Source organism: Elephantulus edwardii, unplaced genomic scaffold, assembly GCF_000299155.1.
Source record: "Elephantulus edwardii isolate Elephantulus edwardi_28Jun2011 unplaced genomic scaffold, EleEdw1.0 scaffold00081, whole genome shotgun sequence".
NCBI classification, from domain to species: Eukaryota; Metazoa; Chordata; class Mammalia; order Macroscelidea; family Macroscelididae; genus Elephantulus; species Elephantulus edwardii.
Window position 1 is genome coordinate 15,208,748 of NW_006399831.1, and position 20,204 is coordinate 15,228,951.

Here is a 20,204-nt window from a genome sequence, read left to right on the forward strand (position 1 = left end):
TATTTTTAGTTACTATTCTTTTATTTAAAACTAGAAAACACTTCATATTTATAACTTATATTTTAGGTAAATGGTTGGCTTTTTTGTCAGGTCAAATAAATAATGCATAAGAATTTTTTGCAGTGCATTATGCATAGCTTTTACTAATTTATTTCTGGAAATAGAGCTAAGAATAAAAGTAAAAAGTATCTTTAGTGCTAAAACTTCAAGTAAAAAATACATCAGGAAATAGTATTTTACTGTTTCTAATATAAATAAAAGTAAAATAGAATATTGCTTTATTAAGAGCAGTCTGGTGAGAATGGGTAGAGTGGGGTGGGGTGATAATGATAGGGTTGCAAAACTCGATGGAGGATGAACACAATGAGAAGGATCTTTTGTTAAAAACAACGTATTCAAACTTTGTAAATAAATCAGTATAATATTTTAAAAAATTAAGAAGAGTAAAGTCAGCAAATATATAGAAATTAGTTAAGATCAAAATTTGTCATGTTCTATTAGTTCCCATAACTTGGTCTTTGTTGTTGTTTTGGATTAAGCTAAGATTTTCTTCACATAGCCTGATAGAAAATTAAGACAACAAGAAAATATATGTGTCCATCTGCTTCTTGAAGTAGAGATAAAAAGCATTATGTTCTATTTTCAGTGTTCTAGGACTTCATGCTAGAATTGTAGATGCAAATTTGTAGTGGTACATCCATGAAGACTTGTCTTCCTGCTTTCTCTATTTAAAGGTTTGGGGTTTTTTAAAAAAATAACATGTCTAACACATTGGAGAATATTTTAATTATTGTGTTTCACCTTTAGACTTGATAATTAGAGATGTAACATAAGTGATGTTTCTAATAGAAGAACATACAGAGTGCTTTAAATAGGACTACAATAAGGTTTAAAAGTTAATGTAAAAATCTTTCTGTTATAGATACAAATATTGTTATTTTTAAGACATCATGATAATATTTCAATTCTTTAAAGTCTTAGCTCATTATTTAATCTAGTTTCTAATGAATAGTAAGGCCAAACAATTTACATAGTTCATATGTTGGATTAGACAGTGTGCTGTTATTTCCTAGTGAATACCATTAAAAGTCACTAGCCTAAGTTTTTTTAGCACTTATTCTCAGATCAGGGTAAGACATTTTCTTTCATACTTTTATCAGAGACATTAAAATGTTATTCAAAGTACTTTTTACTTATGCATGCTATAAATGGTAGGGAATTGAAATGTTTAATCTAAGAAAAGCATAGGCTGATGAAATCTGCCTTATATGATTTAGTAGAATCTATGGGGAATTGCATTTTATACTCTATCTGCATAAATAATCTTGTGAGACATCAGTGCCTTTTTAATAAATTGAGTCTTAAATTACTTTCCACTGTACCAACACATAATTTCAAACTCACTAAGTTTTCTTTCAGTTACTATGCACCAGTCTAGACAAATTCTCATTAAGGCAATAACTGTCTTCCAATTACTAGAACATTATAGAGACTATTTAATAAGTACCAGCCCTGTGATTAAAGTCTTTGCAGAGATTATCTGACCCATTTCTCAACCTGACCTTCACCCAAAATGTTGTATCTAAGGCATGAGATGATCCCCTAGTATCAAGGATGTGTCCATTTTTTTTCATTCTATATTCAGAACAGATTATCCAGGAGGCTGGGCTCTATGAGAAGAAGTGTGGCATAAAGATTGAAAGTAGACTCATCAACAATTTGTGTTAGCAGATGACACAACCCTGCTTGCTGAAACTGAGTAGGATACTAAGCGCTTGCTGCAGAAGGTCAAGGACTTTAGCCTTCAATATGGATTTTGAAGCTCAACATCAAGGGGAAAAAAAAAGATTCTCACCATTGGGACAACTGGCAGCATCATGATGGATGATGAAGAGATTGAGATTGTTGATGGCTTCAGTTTGCTTTGCTGTACAGTCAACACTCTTGGTACCAGCAGCCAGGAAATTAAAAGACTAATTGAATTGGGAATGTCTGCCGTCAGAGACCTCTCCAAGATAATGAGGAGCAACAGTTTGGAGACTAAGGCGCGTCTGATACAGGCCATAGTCTTTGCAATTACATGCCATGCATCAGAGACGTGGACAATGACTAAGGATAACAGAAGGAGAGTTGATGCCTTTGAGCTTTGGTGCTGGAGAAGAGTATTGAATATACAGTGGACTACTAAAGAGAACAAACAAGTTTTTCCTGGAGAGGGTGAAGCCAGGCTGCTCCTTGGAGTCAAGGATTCTGAAGCTCTGATATGCTTTGCACACGTTGTAAGGTGGGATCACTCCTTGGAGAGGGACATCATGCTTGGGAGCATGGAGGGACAGCACAGGAGAAGAAAATGCTAGATGAGATGGATTGATTCAGTGACTGGGGTAATGGGGATAGTTGTGTTAGAGACAATAAGTTGGCAAGGGATAGAGAGCAGGGTTTAGGACTCTTGTACATAGGGCTGTTATGAGTCTCAGGTGACTCGATGACACATATAACAACAACAACAAGGCAATGGGAAGAACACTGAAAAGTCTAGTTCTTTCTCTCTGCCTCCCACTAAAAGGGTTATGATTCAGAGGAAATGGGGTCAGGGAAGGGGAGTGGGAGGATGACTAAAAACACTGCAGTACATGTTTCCCTTTTGTTCAGGATACATAGGCATCTTTCCTCAGACTATTTCTAGAAAGCTTTCCCCGACATACTTACATTGAATTAGGTTCTCCCATAGCACATAGTATTCATCACATTATATTGTAATGATTTATTGATGTGTGTATCCCTATAACACATGAGCATTTAAAATATAAACACATCTTATTCTTCCGTGGAACAGACATAACATTACTGCTAATGCTTTGATTTGTAGTCAGGGATTAATCAAAATAACATATTTATATTAGAAACAGTTAAAAGGTAATAAAGACATAAGCTTCCTTGGCAATAAATTCTCTCATGCAACTGTACAAATCAGCATAATATTATCTCTCAATGCATTTCATTCAAATTCATCCAATAACTTTTGTCAGTAAGATGTTTATGATTTTAATTTTTTCAAAGGACTTATTCTAACCTCATATATTTCCCAAGAAACAATTTAGTGAAGGTTTACAAATGATATTGTACAGAACCAATATGTTTTTAATTATATAGTGATGCTTAGAAAGGAGATACATTGAAACACAAAGCTCCTCCTACACAGTCGAAAACATTTAGAAATTATCAGGGGTGGGGACAAGGTCAGGTTGCCCATTTCCTTAGCCTAACATTTACAAATCAAGTTCTTGACTCTATAAAACAACCTCTTGGCTTGCTGTAACATTAATATTATAAACAAGGACTTCTCAGGCTCTCACCTTTGTGAATTCACTGTTGAATAAAAACAACTGTGAATTAGGAAGCTGGAATCAACATAGCTTATTCAGTGTTTTACTTGAAGGAAAACTAAACAAGTGTCCATTGTGAAGTTTTGTTTATTCTTCATCAAATTGCATCATTATTTCTAAAATCTAACCTTTTCAATCCTTGAAGTTTCAAATATGTGCATATTAAAACAGTATTTGTTAGAATGTATACTATACTACTATGTGCCATCAAGTCAGATCTAAGTCATAGCTGACTCTCCAAAAGGTTTTCAGAGGCAGTAAATAATTAGAATATAGAAAATAAAGAAATATGTGTCTATACATACAAAGATAAGGTATTATTGACAGACATAAATCAAATCAATGATTACTTATATAAGGATGATGAACATCAGTTTCTTCTTTTGTTATTAATCAGAAATGCTTTACTGATGAGTCTGGCAATAATAGCTCCAACCAGAAGAGTTCCCACTCTGAGCACACAACCTATTTAGTGATAGAGGAAATGGCCCTGACATGTCAAGTGTGACTTCAACACTTTTTAAAAAAAATGATAATCCTATTTTCAAGTGGTGTTTAGGTTCTATAATGGCAATAGTAACTGCTGTAGAGTAACTAGAGAGAAATTAGAAGTTTTAGAGCAATTGACTTGACTCAAGAACAATTATTAGCAGGTCATATTGATTAAACTACTAGTCCTTGGAATTCCCTAATGTTTGTAGTTAAAAAAATAAATCAGGTAAGTGGAGAATGTTAACTGATGTAATGAATATTAATGAAGAAATTCAGTCTATGGGTGCTTTACAACCTGGATTGCCTCTTCCTTCTATGATATTTGAAGGATGGCCAATTATTATTATTGATCTTAAAGACTGTTTTTTACTCTTCCACTCCAACCTAAATATAGAGAAAAATTTGCTCTTAACATTCCTATAATAACCATAAACCTATAAAGAGACACCATTGGAGAGTATTACCCCTAAGAATGTTGAATAGTCCTACAATGTGCTAATAATTTGTAAATCACCTATTAGAAATTTTAAGAAAATTATTTCCTCAATCTTTAATTATTCCCTATATGGATGATAGATTGTTTTCATGTTCTGATTAAAATATATTTCAGTTTTTATATAATAAAGCTACAAAATTCTTTAGGAATATGGCTTACAAATAGTAGCTAAGAAAGTACAAACTACTCAATCTTATATTTAGGATCTCTATTAAAAAGATCTAAAATTATTCCTCAAAAATGCAATTACGAAGAGATACTTTGTATACATTAAATGATTTTTAAAAGTTGTTAGGAGATATTAATTGGTTATGGCCTAGTTTAAGTGTTCTTATATATCAATTATGAAATTTACTTAAATCTTAGAAGGTCCATCAGATATTCAAAGTCCTTGGAAGCTAACCCCTCAAGGAGAAAAGGAATTACAAATTACAGTCAAAGAATACATGATGCTAAATTAGATCACATTTAAATAAATCTGTAATATTGCTTGTTTTTCATTCTTTACACTCCTCCACTAGAATATTATATCAAGAAATAAAATTATAGATGGCCATTTAAATTAGTTACCTATATTGAAAAAAAATTGTGATCTTATCCTTAAAATTAGAAGCAGGAATGGCATCTACTTCCTAAATAACATGCTTCTGGAAACTACGAACTTTGAGAAACGACATATGTTATAGAAAGGCCTCAGGCCTTTTATTCATAGGGTTGCTATGAGTCATGCTTAACTTGAAAGCAATCAACAACAACAAAATGAAGTTTACTACATTTCACAGAGGTTCTCCATCAGAGTTTGTTGTTGTTGTGTGCTGTCAAGTTACCTATGACTCATAACAACCCTCTGCACAGTCGCTCTGAACCCTAATCAATCATGAGCCAATTTCACTGACTCTGACCACACCTACCCCCCTTACACTAGTTTCTGTACCAATCCATTTCATCTGTGTCTTCCTCTCCTACACTGTCCTTCAACCCTTCCAAGTATTATGACCTTCTACAAGGATTGGTTCTTCCTGGCATCATGCCAAAGTGGATACTACAGAGCTTCAAAATCCTTACCTCCAAGGAGCAACATGTATTCTCCTTCTCCAGTACAGACCTGTTTGTTCTCTTGGCAGTCCAAAATATGTTCAGAACTCTTCTCCAGCACCCTACTCCATATATATTACCATTCCAAAAAAGGTGATCTGACAGAGTGTGGAAATGATCTAACACTATCACTGATATAGGTGGCCAGGTTGTTCTTGAATGACTCCACTCTGGTCTCTGTGGCTTCTTGCTTCCTGTGCATGCTGTTCCACATGCGCAAGTAATCGCAGAAAGTTATGATACCAAGCCCAAGGTGGGTGATTTTAATCTGTGGCCCTCAGGTCTGGTTCAAATTTATTTTTGTCAAACATTCTTTTAGGTGGTATAGCACTGATTTATGCATTGCTGTACAGAGGTTGCTGTGATGCTAAACACTATGACACTAATGTGCCAAATGTGATAATGGTTACCCATAGTGGACAGTGTTTGGTGGAGCTTCTTGATAAAACAAGCTTGGAAGCAGGAGTGGCATCCACTTCCGAAATGGCTTGCCTCAAGAAACTCTATGAACAGTGCTCAGGTCCTTCATTCATAGGGTCACTATGAGTTGTCTAGAACTCAGTATCACCTAAGACTAATCACTAATACCACACACAAGCAAAATTCTGTTGAAGATAATCAAAAAATGACTGGAAAAGTGCACTGATAGAGAACTGCAAAAAACACAAGCTGGTTTTAGAAGAGACTGTGGCATTAAGGACATCATAGTCATTGTCAGACAGATCTTGGTTAAAAGCAGAAAGTACCAGAGGATGTCTATCTATGTTTCATTGGCTATGCAAATGCATCTGACCATGTGGATCAAAACAATTGTAGCTAATCTTGAGAAGAATGGGAATCCCAGAAGACTTGATTGTGGTCATATGAAACCTGTAACTGGATCAGGAAGTAGTCATCAGAACACAGCAAGGAAACACCGCATGGATCAAAATCGGGAAAGGAGTACATCAGGGATGTTCTTGTCTCCATCTGGGTTTGTTGTGTTGGCGTTATGTGCCATCGAGTTGCTTGCGACTCATAGCTACCCTATGCACAACAGCGCTCAACCTGCTCTATCCTGTGCCAATCGCACTGCCTCTGACACACCCATCCCAATTATCCATCACTGAATCAATCCACCTCATAGAGGGTCTTCCCCTCCTGCACTGTCACTCCACCCTCCCAAGTATGATGTCCCTCTCCAAGGACCTGTCCTTCCTTACATGTCCAAAGTATATCAGACGAAGGCCCAGAATCCTTGCCTCCAAGGAGTAGCCTGAGTTAACCCTCTCTAGGATGAATCTGTTTGTTTTCCTGGCAGTCCATGGTACATTCATTACTCTTCTCCAGCACCACAGCTCAAAGGCGTCAATTCTCCTTCTGTCCTCCTTAGTCATTGTCCAACTCTCTGATGCATAACAAGTGATTGCAAAGACCAAAGCCTGTATCAGACGCACCTTAGTCTCCAGAGACACGACGTTGCACTTGAGTACGTTAGAGAGGTCCCTAACAGCAAACTTTCCCATCGTGATACGTTTTTTGATTTCCTGGCTGCTGGTGCCAAGAGTGTTAACCGTGGAGCCAAGCAAACTGAAGCTGTGAACAATCTCAATCTTTTCGCTATCCGTTCTGATGCTACCAATTGGTCCAGTGGTGAGAATATTTGTCTTCTTGGCATTGAGTCTCAGTCCATACTGAAGGCTGCAGTCCTTGACCCTCTGCAGCAAGTGCATGAGTTCCTCCTCAGTTTCAGCAGGCAGGGTTGTGTCATCCGCACAACACAGATTGTTAATAGATCTTCCACCAATCCTGAAGCCACATTTCTCCTCATAGAGCCCAGACTCTCGGATAATCTGCTCCTCATTCAGGTTGAAAAGGTATGGAGATAGGATACATCCCTATTTTGAACCATGCAGTGTTACACTGCTCTGTTCTGATGACTGCTTCTTAGTCCAAATATAGGTTTCGCACGATTAAATGTTCTGGGATTTCCCATTCTTCTCAGAGTCAGCCACAGTTTGTTATGATCCACGTAGTCAAATGCCTTTGTATAATCAATGAAACACAGATATACATACTTCTGGTATTCCCTGCTTTCAGATAAGATCCATCTAACATCAGCTACAGTATCCCTAGTACCACTACCCCTTCTAAACTCAGACTGGACTTCTGGCAGTTCTCTGCTGATGTACTGTTCCAGTCGTTTTTGGATAATCTTCAGTAGAATCTTGCTTGTATGTGAAATCAATGATATTGTTCTGTAGTTTCCACATTCTGTTAGGTCACCCTTCTTTGGAATGCGAACAAATATAGATCTCTTCCAGTCAGTTGGCCATCTGGGTTTAGGAAGTCATAAATCTTTGTTAAAGTAGATTAAATCATTGCTCTTGAGTGCTGCATAGTATTCCACCTGTTGAATATATAAAAATTTCTCAATCCATTTGATTGTGGTTGGTCGTTTGTCCTGTTTCCATGTTCTTTTGATTGTGAACAATGCTGCTATGTGTTTCCATTTGTGTTTCAGCTCTCATTTGATGTTATATTCTAAGTAGATGTCTAGCTGGTTCATATGGGATTTCTTTGTTTAGGTTTTTGAAGAAACATCTAACTTTCTTCCATAGTTTTTGTACAATTTTATAATTCTACCAACAATTTATGAGAATTCCAATCTCTCCACATTTTCTCTAATATTTATTGCTTTCTAGCCTGTTAAACTTGCCACTGCTACTGGGGTGAGATGATATTGTGGTTTTGATTTGCTTCTCTCTTATTTGCAATGACTTTGAGCATTTATTCATGTGTCTGTTGGTCATCTGAATGTCTTCCTCTGTGAAAAGTCTTTCCATTACTTCTTCCCATTATGTATTTGCATCATCAGTCTTTTTCTTGTGGAGGCTCTATGGGATTCTGTAAAACTGTTGTTATGAGGCCGCTGTCTGAAATACAACTGCCAAATGTTTTTTTCCCCATTCACTTGGTTTTATTTTTATCTTATGGGGGGGACAAACAAAAACGCACAACTGATGTACACAGGGATTTAATCTTTAGATCTCATTCATCCATTTTATCTTCTCCTTGTTTTGTATTTCTGGCTGAATTTGTGTGCCTCTTTAAGCTAGGCTTTCTAATCTTTGTCCCAATTAGTCTATTATGATCTTTATGGTTTGGGGCTTTACTCCAAAGTCTCTGAGCCACCTTGAATTGGTTTTTGAGTATGGTGTGAAACACAGGTCTTGCTTTGCTTCAGCTTTCTGCAGGGAACAATAAGGTTTTGCCAGCATCATTTGTTGAAGAGGTTGCAATTTTCCCATTTGATAGATTTTGTTTTGTTGTTGAATATCAGTTGTTTATACATAAAAGAGTTAATTTCTATGTTATTTGTTCTGTTCTATTGGTCAGTGTGCCTGTCATTGTACCAGCAACATGCTGTTTTGATCATTACGGCTATATAGTAGGTTTCAAGATCTACTTCATTTATGTTTTTTCAAAATGGTTTTTTGCTTCTCCAAATAAACTTACCAACTGCCTTTTCTATCTCTTTGAAAAAATCAATTCGGTAAATGTGTTGGGATTGTGTTAAACATATAGATTGCTTTTGGTATAGTTGTCATTTTCACTATATTGAGTCTCCTTAACCATGAACAGAAAACTTTTTCCATTTATTTAGGTCTTTCATTGTTTCTTGCTGAAGTGTTTTTGTACTTTTCTTTATAAAGGTCTTTTGTAAAGGTAATCTCTAGTTAGATTTATTCCTAATATTTCAATTTGTGATTGGTTATTGTAAATGGTGTTGCTTTCTCCCCCCCTTTTTTAATTGAGATTTTAATGAAAGATTGTAGAGAACATGGATTTTCATTCACTTACTGTTGCAAATTTTCCTCCCTCTCCCTCCAAGTTCACTTTTCTCTTTGAAAAACAAACAAACAAAAAAACCCAAACAACAACCCCAAAACAAAAAAAACCAACTTTCATTGTTATACAATCCCCTCCTCTCTGCCCCAATCCACTTTACTATGCAGCTCTTATTTTCTGTGTTTTCTTTTCTGTTGAGGAATCTTACTAACTTTTATTTATTAATCTTATATCCTGCCACTTTACGGAATTGGTCTACTAGCTTTAATAGTTTGGGGGTTTTAGTTTTTATTGGGTTTGGCCTTTTTAGTCTTTTTAATTTTTTTTAGTCCTTGGGGTTTTCTCTGCACACTATCATATCATCTACATATAGGGACAGTTTCACCATCTCTATACTGATCTGGATTCCTCTTATTTCCTTCTATTTTCATAGTCCCCATGAAGTACTTCCAATGAAATATTGAATAGGAGTGGTGAAAATGGTCATCTTTGTCTGGTCCCGGTTCTCAAGAATGTTTTTAGTCTTTCTATTAAGAATGATACTGACTCGTGGTTTTTTTTTAAATAGCATTCAGTTTATTATAAATATTTAGTATTGGCTTCCCATATTTACCGCCTTTTGATTTTATTGTAATTATGTTATCTAGATGAGCATCCTGGCTCGTGATTTTGTGTTTATATTTTTTTGTAATGTTGAGGAAATTCCTTTTGAACCTATCTGCTGAACCTTCTGGTTCAAAGCAGAAGCCTGGTTTAACCCTCTCTAGGATGAACTTGTTTGTTTTCCTAACAATCCATGGTATATTCAATACTCTTCCCCATCACCACAACTCAAAGGAATCAGTTCTCCTTCTGTCATCTCTAGTCATTGTCTAGCTTTCTGACACATAGCAAGTGATTTCGAAGACCATGGCCTGTATCAGGCACACCTTAGTCTCCAGATGTCACTTTCCATATGCTATCATGAATCCAGGATCTAATAGGTAAGATGAAATAATCATGGAGAAGTTACGTTTACTGCTTGTTTGGCTTACTTTTTGTAATGGCCTCCTGGCTGTTTTGAAATCTGGGATAACATATAAGAACAAAGTTTATGTGTCATCTAATATCACATATGAGCTCTGGGAAAGTAGCTACTGACAGGTTAAATTCTTGTATATAAGTAGGCAAGATAATGGACTGTCAAATTGAATCTCAGATTTATAAAATTTCATGTAATAATTATATATGCTGTTGTTGTTAAGTGTTTTCAAGTAACCTGCAACTCATCGTGACTGTATGTATGTTCAAAAGCTCTGAAGTCTGCCCTATTCTGACCCTGTCTCACTGACACCAACACACCTACCCCCTTTACACCAGTTACTGTATCAATCCATCACATCCTGGGTCTTCCTTTCTTGCTCTGTCCCTCCACTTTTCTGAGTATGACATCCTTCTCCAAGGACTTATCCCTCCTGGCCATGTGCCAAAAATTATTTGAGATGGAGTCTCAAAATCCTAGCCTTCAAGGAGAAATTTGATTTCACCCTCTGCAAAACAGACCTATTTATTTTTTGGTGGTCCATGATTTGTTCAAAACTCTTCTTCAGAATCAAGACTCAAATGCTCGAATTTTTCTTCTGTCATTTTTCGTCATTGGCTAGATCTCTGATGTACATTAAGTAATGCAAAGATATATAATAATTATATATACTTATAGTTGTTACTTAAGTAATACAGTATTTTTATACTGAGTTGTATGATAATTTTAGAAGAATTTTTTTAAATAAGTAGCTACTCAAGATGTTTCCTGTATTTCATGTATATTTCATGAACTTGTAACATTTTCAGATTTAAAATTTCTTAGTAAATCCAACTTTTAACAGAAAAAAAAGTTAGAAACTATTAGAAAAGAGTAGTGTGGAATCACTTACCCTAGTCCTAGCGACAGACAGATATCATTTGAAATCTGGGTGGTCCAGTTCTCAGCACAAGCTTCATGCCAGATGCTCTGGATTCTGAACTGCACCAAGCCCTCGTTCCTTGTGCCATTGAAAAGACGAACTAAAGAGATTAGATTACACACAGGTTACTTAGTTTAATTTGATAAAATTAAATCATGGCTTTTATATAAATGCACGCTGTTCTAAACATTTTGAGTTTAAAACTGATTGTAGTACGTTCCTGAGAGAATGCTGGAAAGCCTAAATTGAAGAACAGACATTTGGTGGACTTAATATTGCTTCTATATTACTGCACAAACGGAAAAAGGCAAGTTGATTACATACTACTGAAGTAAATGAACATAAAATATATAAGGTTATTCCTGAAGTGCATGCCTTATAAACCTAAAAAGTGTACACTTTAATTTCTGAAGTCAGAAGTAACTTTAGGCAATTTTCACTCTCTACTTTATTCTTTAGAAACTATTTAATTTTATTTTTCTGTTTGAAAACCAGTGTCTTTATTTTCTCATACTATTTTTCATTGTTAAAGATATTAGTGCCTTGGTAGGTAACTGGGCCAAACTCAGCTATTTTTCAAACATGTGAAATACCAGCAGTGATAATTTTACTACTAAATACCAAAATGTAAATCTATATAAATTATTATCATAAATATATTCTTTCAATGACAATCCAACTGACTTAGATTTCAAACATAGCTTAAATCTTCATTAAATGTGTGATTTTTGGCTACTACTTACCTTTTTTTAATGCTCAATTTCTTCATGGCTAAAATGTCAAAAACTTAAAATTAAATTCTAGCTGTGGAATGGATTCTAACCCATAATAACCTTCCATCAGCTTTCTAAGGCTTTAAGTCTTTATGGGAAGAAATAGTCCATTCTTTGTCAATGTTGCTAGTGTATGCAAACCCTTAACCTTTGTATTAAAACTTCCTGAGATTGTACTTGATGTCTAGTTGGACTTAGATAAAAATAGCTGAGGATGAATTGAGCATAACCCAACCAGATAAAGAGAAAATGTTTCATACTGTGAACTAATATATATTGCTATAACCTGATGGTTTGCTCTGAACTGGACCTTTGTTTATATATGTGGACGCTCAAAGTTTCAACACATTCTTCTATGAAAGTGACATGTTTACTTCCCCACCATACTGGCTTGATAGGAATAGGCAAATTAGCAGTTTGCTATATAAAATGGGTAGATTAATACATAAGGCATGAAGGAGCTGGCTTACACATTTTCATGAATGTAAATGATGGTGAGGAGAAAGTTGATCCTTTGGATATAAAGGAGTATGACTAGAAAATCCATGGAGTGGTCATTCTGTGGAGTTAAAACTTTTAAAAATGTCTTTTCTATTGAATTGTCTTAGCTCCATTGAGGTGTGGTCTGCAGCTGTCTCAACTATAGTCACATGGTTTAACTTTGATCAGTATCTTCAACACCATCAACAACTATGAAGCCAGTGTAAGAGAGAACAGTAAATGACTGTAGAGAGACTGTGGCAAGGCACAGTCTGATAGAGCCAGAGTTGAAGGTTCTGCTTGTTGAACAATTGAAGGAAGAACTGTCTTGTGACTGCTATGAAACAAAGTTTGCTAGATTTAATGTACACTTTCACTTTTTTACTGAGAAACTGTCTGAACTAATTGAGGCTATCTTGTGATTAACCTGGCTTAGGAATGTTGATTACTAACCCTGGACTGTCATTGTGTTATATCCTTTGCCTCCCCTACTCCTAACCTAATTCTTTAATGAATCCCACAACTCCGAGCAAAGTAACATCTGTGAGTTATTGGAAATGAATTTTATGACCAGTAATTAATAAAAATAAGTTCAGGAGCATGAGAGATCATGTCAGACCTTACAGGAATTCGTTTTATATTTTAGCTTATTGTTGATAAGGACAATTCCTTTTTGTCAAATCAGTCAAGGTTCAATTTGGTTGTCTGTACATTGTCCTTGTTCATTTTACAGTGCTCAATAACCAGAATAATATGCTGTCAGTGCTCTTTGGCTAAAATACAACTAGTTCTAACTGTAGGATTTTAAAACTTTTGAAGGGTCCCTGGTGACACATTTGCTTAAGTCCTTGACAGTTAGCCAAAGTCTTGTAAGATCTACAGGAAAGCCCTACAATACTGTGGTCATAGGAAACCTCCATCAAGTCTCCAGGCTTATCCTAGAAGTTCCCTATGAGTCACAATAGAAATAAACCATTTTGTAGGTGGATATGAGAAAGCTAAAGCTCTTACTAATAGCTATAATACTTGACTGACAGTAAAATAGCTTATATATTTTCTTCAATATTTTCCTGAAAGTTATATTTATATTATAAAATGATTTTCTTTTTAAAATATTTATTGACTTTTATGTCATCATTGATATACATTGTGGTTAATTAGTTTACATTGTGTTTTATGTAATCATTCATATACATTGCATTTAATATAATTAATTACTATTACTCTATGGTGGTAAAAGGTGAAAGGGGGAGATCACTAGGACAGCAAAGGTTAATGTGTGGATGGGGGTGTGAAGGAATAGGAGATGATGCAATGGGGACTGAAGAGAGAGATGATAATAGGCATACAATTATTTTAAAAATAAAAATAAATATGTAAGTCATGAAAAGTAATGATAACTCATAACACACAGTCTGGAAGGTGGATGGATTGAAAAGTCAACAAGGCAAAAGAAGTAGTAGATATTGAATCACCAATGAAAAGAATCCATTGTAAAGAAACCAATTTTATTTATTTTTAAAAAATGAAATAAAGGGGGAAAAGATCAATGTCCAAATTACAATAATCAGTGAGTATGTCAATATAGTACAAGATTTGGACTCTTGTCTCTTCCATATATCATGATCTTTATTTGTGGTACATAGCACATAACACACGTGGCTAATTGAAAATTCTATAGTTCAAATTCATCAGCTCCTCTTAAAGAGAAAGCTAGGCAGTCTTTTATAGATTTTCAGTCTCAGAAACGGAATAGATGCACATAGTGAGTCAGATCTGACTTAATGTCAGTGCTTATTTGACTGTATTTTACTATATTAAGTTATTAAATCTAGTCAAATTAAATAACACTGATGCTTACATGCTAACTTTCCTCCCTACTTAAGTGGTTTAAAAATAATCTGAAAATACATCTATCAGCATCATTTAAGCACTGTACAGATAACTGAAAATCTGGCAATTCAAATCTATTAGCCCTCCACTCATTGGTTGATACTGTTGTTGTTATTGTGATGTGCTGTCAAGTCACCTGCGACTTATAGTGACCCTATGTACAACAGCCCTAAACCTTCCTCTATCCCTCTATCTTAATTGTCTCTGACATGCCTATCCACATTACCCCAGTCACTGAATCAATCCATCTCATTGAGGGTCTTCCTCTCCTGTTCTGTCCCTCCAATCCTCCCAAGCATTTTGTCCCTCTCCAAGGACTGATCCTGCCTTGCAACATGTTCAAAGTATGTCAAATGGAGTTTTATAACCCTAGAAGTAGCCTGGCTTCACCCTCTCCAGGATGAACTTGTGTGTTCTCCTAGCAGTCCTTGGTATATTCTTTTCTAGCACCAAAGCTCAAAGGCGTCAATTCTCCTTCTATCGTCCTAGTTAGTCATTGTCCAGATCTCTGATGCATAGCAAGTTATTGCAAAGACCATGGCCTGTATCAGGCACACCTTAGTCTCCAGACTGACATTGTTGCTCTTCGGAGAAGTCTCTGACAGCAGACTTTCCCCTAAAACAATAAGCCAGTCTACATGAAAAAGATTATTTAGTCTTAATGTGTAAATGTTTATAGCATTGCAGACATTGTGGGGCAGTTCTGTTCTATAGGATTTTTGTGAATCAGAATGAATGTGATGAAGTGCATTAATAGCATGTAAACATTGTTTGATAAACCCCTGAAATATGCCCTGATATAAACTTTAAACATTAAAATAAAAACATATCCTGAAGTTTTGACACCAAACAACAGTGTACCTTAACTGGTAAAAACTGACTGCCTTGAGTATTTAGAAATCTGCACTTTTAATATCTAACTATTTGAAATCAGGAGTGGCACACACTTCCTATATGACATGTCTCTGGAAACTCTATGAACTTTGATAAATAACAATAGCTATAGAAAAGCTTCAGGCCTTTTGTTTATAGAGTCGCTATGAGTTGTGCTCGACTCAATCAACTACGACAATAATGTGGGATCAAAGTAACAAAAACAACTGGAAAGATTACTTAGGGGGAAGAACTAGACATAAAAGATGGATGAAAATGGATGTACAACTTGAAGAATGTCATCAATGTCCCTGAATTGTGCATGTAGAAACTGTTGAGACGATATTTGTTTTGCTGAGCATTTGTTCAATGACAGCAACAAAATAAAAATGTAACAAAACATGGACTAACAAACACATTTACTTCCTAAATCCATAAGCAAAATGATAATGTTTGTTTTTTTTTAATTTAAGACATACCACAGTGTGCTTCATCTGAGTTGTCCTTACAGTGTGGGTGACCATCACAGAGATTCAGGAACGGAATACACTCTCCAGTTCCACACTGAAAATCGTCTTCCTTGCAGGGATCTGTATGGAAAGAATGCTTATTGGGTAATGCAAAGATATTTCAACTAGAATATTATTGGCTATCCATCCCACTTTTACCCTTTTTATCAACAACCCCTTTTCAAGGCTCATGGTGGAGCAAAGGTTTTAATTGAACAAGCAATAAAGTCAGAGTTGTAGCTTGAGGAAAGGGTGGATGAATCTTTAAACACCTTTTTTTTGCAGCAGGGCTTAGATCAGGACTAGGTAATAACTGGATGTTTTGAGATTGCCCTGCCCACAAAAATCTCTGAAAGCTCCCTTTCAATAAACCCAAATAAACACACTATCTAAACAAGAACAGTTGGAGTGATACACAGCACAATGCCAGGAGAGACCTTCTGACTTAATCACCAAATTTCAATCCCAAACTATTTCTTTAAGAACAATGGCAAGTCAACCTGCAAACAGATAGGAAACAACTCAAGTAAAGCTTGGCCAGGTGGCAAGATTTCTGTTTGTAATCAAATAACGAATGTGCTATACTAGGTTTTTGGGGATTTTTGTGTTTGGTTTTTGGTGTTTTTTTTTCCCAAACCATGCAATCTCGTTGCACATTAGTTTCTATTTTTACTGTTATTGTGTACCCTTGAGTCAGCACCAACCTATAGTTGACCCGCCAGTGGGTTTTCAGTGGCAGTTAATTCCACAAAAGAAAGATGGACAGTCTTCTCCCATATGATTAACTGACTCTGAAAACCTGCCAGAGGTCAGCTATGGATCAGTTCCCACTTGACAACAACAATATATAGACTAGCAGATATGGAAACTGAGGCTGAGCCCCCAAGTATGGGAACACAGGAGAAACAGTTGTAAGCAGACACTAGAGACTGGAACATGGAATGTGAGAACCATGAATGTAGGAACATTGGATATTGTTAAGAAAGAAATGGAACACGTAAATGTTGACATACTAGGTATTGACAAAATGAGATGGCGTGGCATGTGACAGTTTGAGTGAGGTGATATTATGATCTACTATGCTGGAGATGAAAAGGTGAAGAAAAATGGGGTTTCTTTCATAGTTTAAAAAGTCACTTCTATATTTGTCTTGAAATACAATGATGCGAGTGACAGCACAATCTCCATACATATATATATGTATGCAACAACAACCAGAGCCAAAGAAGAGGAAATAGAAGATTTCTACTGACTTTTGAGTTAGAGATAGATCGAACATGCAATCAAGATGCATTAATAATAATTGGTGACTGGAATGCAAAAGTTAGAAACAAAGAAGAAGGAGTTGGAAAGCATGGACTGGGTGAAAGAAATGAAGCTGATGATAGGATGATAGAATTTTGCCCAATCATCAACTTATTCATTGCGAATATGTTTTATAAGAAACATGAACACTTCTGGACTCTTGTCATGACCATGATACCCAGTCATATATCTCTGTTAAACAGTTCTCTATCTCATCTGTTTCAATGCAGAATACATAATTTGTCCAATCTTTCTCAGTCTCACCCCAGTCCTGAGGTCAGTCCATTCTACAACAGTGGCACCATGCAATATTTGTCCTTTTGTGATGGAAATATTTCACTCAGCATAATGTCCTCCAGGGTCACCCATTTTGAATAATATTGTATAAGTTCCTTATTTTTCAATGCAGCATAGTATTCCACTGTGTGAATATATCACAGGTTCTCTATCCATTTGTTTGATAATGGGCACTTAGGTTGTTTCTCTTTGCTATTGTGAACAAAGCCACAATAAATATGGGTGTGCATATATCTGCTTGGGTGACAGTTATGGTTTCTTTAGGGTATGTTCCCAGTAGTGGAATTTCTGGGTCAAATGGTATCTCTATTTGCAACTTTTTGAGAGAGTGCCATACAGGCTGCATAGTAGAGTGGACTCAGAGGTGGGGGTATTGTACACCAAAGAATGAATTTTTCTTTTTCTTTCCAAAGAGAAGAGAAAACTGGGGGAAGGGAGGGGTGGATAGGAAGAAAAATGAAACAATGAATGAAGGGAAATCCAAAGTCTTTTTAAACGTTCATTAAAATTAATAGTAAAAAGTTTTTAAAAGCTTGTGCAACAACAACAAAGAAACATGAACATTGGCTATACACATGAATTTGACCTGATGGTATGTATAGGAGTCAGCTCAATTACATCTGTGGAAAGAATCGCTGGAGAAGCTCAATATCAGCTGTGAAAACTAGGCCAGGTGCTGATTGTGGGACAGACCACCTACACTACTCATTTGTAAGTTCAAGCTAAAGATGAAGAAAATTAAATTAAAATTAAATTAAATCTTTGGGAACCTATCTATCCTGCCTGAATTTCAAAACCATCTCAGAAAGAGGTTTGAGACCTGGAACACTAATGAGCAAAGATCAGATGAGCTGTGAGAGGATATCAAGAGTATCATTCAGGAAGATGCAAAGGTCATTGCAAAGACAAAGGAGGAAGAAAAGATGAAGATAGATGTCAGAAGAAACTCTGAATATTGAACTAGAGTGCTAAGAAGCCAAAGCTAAGAGAAGAAATCAAGATATTAAGAGTTAAGCAGAAGATTCCAAAGGATATCAGGGGAAGAAAAAGAAAGTATTACAGTGGAATGTGCAAGGTGCTGGAGTGAGAAAATCAAGAGGGGCTGAACTCACTCAGCATTTCTTAAGCTGAAGGAACTGAAGAATAAATTAAAGCCTCAAGTTGCATTATTTAAGAATGTTTTGGGCAAAATACTAAATGATCCAGTAAACATTAAAAGAAGACAGAGTATATAGAGTCATTGTACCAAAAAAGAATTGGCAGACAAACAAGATATGAGCAAAAGCCTGTGATGATAAAGGAGAAAGTTCAAACTGTTCTGAATGAATTGGCAAAATCCAAGGGCCCAAGAATTAATGGCTTACCAATTGCCATATTGTAACAAACAGATGCTGCCCTGAATGTCCTCACCAAGTTGTGCTAAGAAATCTGGAGGACAACCACCTGGCCAACTGACTGGAAGAGATATATATTTGTTCCCATTCTAAAGAAAGGTGATCTGACAGAATGCAGAAATTATTGAACAATGTCATTGATATCGTATGCAAGCAAGATTTTGCTGAAGATCATCCAAAAACGACTGGAAAAGCACATCAACAGAGAACTGCCTAAAGTGCAGGCTGAGTTTATAAGAGGCTGTGGTACCAGCAATATTATTGTTAATGTCAGATGGATCTTGGCTGAAAGGAGACAGTACCAGAGGAATGTCTATCTGTGTTTCATTGACTATGGAAACTAATTTGTGTGGAAGACAATCAATTGTGGCTGTCTCTGAGAAAAATGGGAATCCCAGAATATTTGATTGTGTTTAACCAAAAACTATACTTGGACCAGGAGGCAGTCATCAGAACAGAGCATGGAAACACTGTGTGGTTCAAATTTGTGAAAGGTATACGCAAAGTATGTATCCTATCTCCATATCTTTTCAACCAGATTATTCAGGTGGCTGAACTCTATGAGAAGTGTGGCATCACGAGTGGAGGTAGACTCATCAGCAATCTGAGTTATGCAGATGACATGACACTGTGTACTGAAACTGAGGAGGATCTAAAGCACTTGCTGCAGGAAAACAAGGTTTGCAGCCTCCAATATAGATTGAAGCTCAACATCAAGAAAGCAAAGGTTCTCACCACTGGGATTATTGGCAGGATTTTGATAAATGATGGAGAGATTGAAATTGTTAAGAGCTTTAGTTTGCTTGGCTCTACAATCAACAATCTTAGTACCAGAAGCCACGAAATTAAAAGATTAGGAAAGTCTGCTGTCAGAGACCTCTACAAAGTACTGAAGAGCATAAATGTCTGTTTGGAAACTAAAGTGAGCCCAATATAGGCCATAGTTTTTGCTATTACTGTTATCAGAAAGCTGGAGAATGAATAGATATAATAGAAGGAGAATAGACGCCTTTGAGCTGTGGTGCTGGAGAAGGGTATTGAATATACCATGGACTGCTAAGAAAACAAACATATTTGTCCTGGAGAGGGTGTAGCCAGGCTGCTCCATGAAGGCAAGGATTCTGAAGCTTCTTCTGAAATATTTTGGTGATGTTACAAGTCAGGATCCCTCCTTGGAGAGGGACGTCCTGCTTAGGAGGGTGGAAGAACAATGCAGGAGAGGAAGAAACTTGATGAGATGATTGATTCAGTGACTGGGGTAATGTGAGTAGGTGTATCAGAGACAATAAGATTGGCACAGGATAGAGCAGGGTTTAGGGCTGTTGTACATGTTGCTATGAGTCGAAGGTGACTCGACAGCACAAAACAATAACAACAACTTATATAACTATATAATGATATAAAAATATATATACATATAAAAATATACATATATAA

At 36.1% G+C, this 20,204-nt stretch overlaps 1 protein-coding gene across 1 annotated transcript in view; it reads right to left on the minus strand.

Moving 5' to 3' along the window:
• The window catches only part of TMPRSS15 (transmembrane protease, serine 15), a 272,391-nt gene that overhangs the window by 73,325 nt on the left and 178,862 nt on the right, over positions 1-20,204 (minus strand). The window contains exons 19-20 of the mRNA XM_006889826.1: positions 15,742-15,852; positions 11,214-11,343 (exon numbers count right to left, since the gene is read on the minus strand). Coding sequence (XP_006889888.1) covers positions 11,214-11,343; positions 15,742-15,852 — 241 coding nt within the window. The remainder of the gene's footprint in view (positions 1-11,213; positions 11,344-15,741; positions 15,853-20,204) is intronic.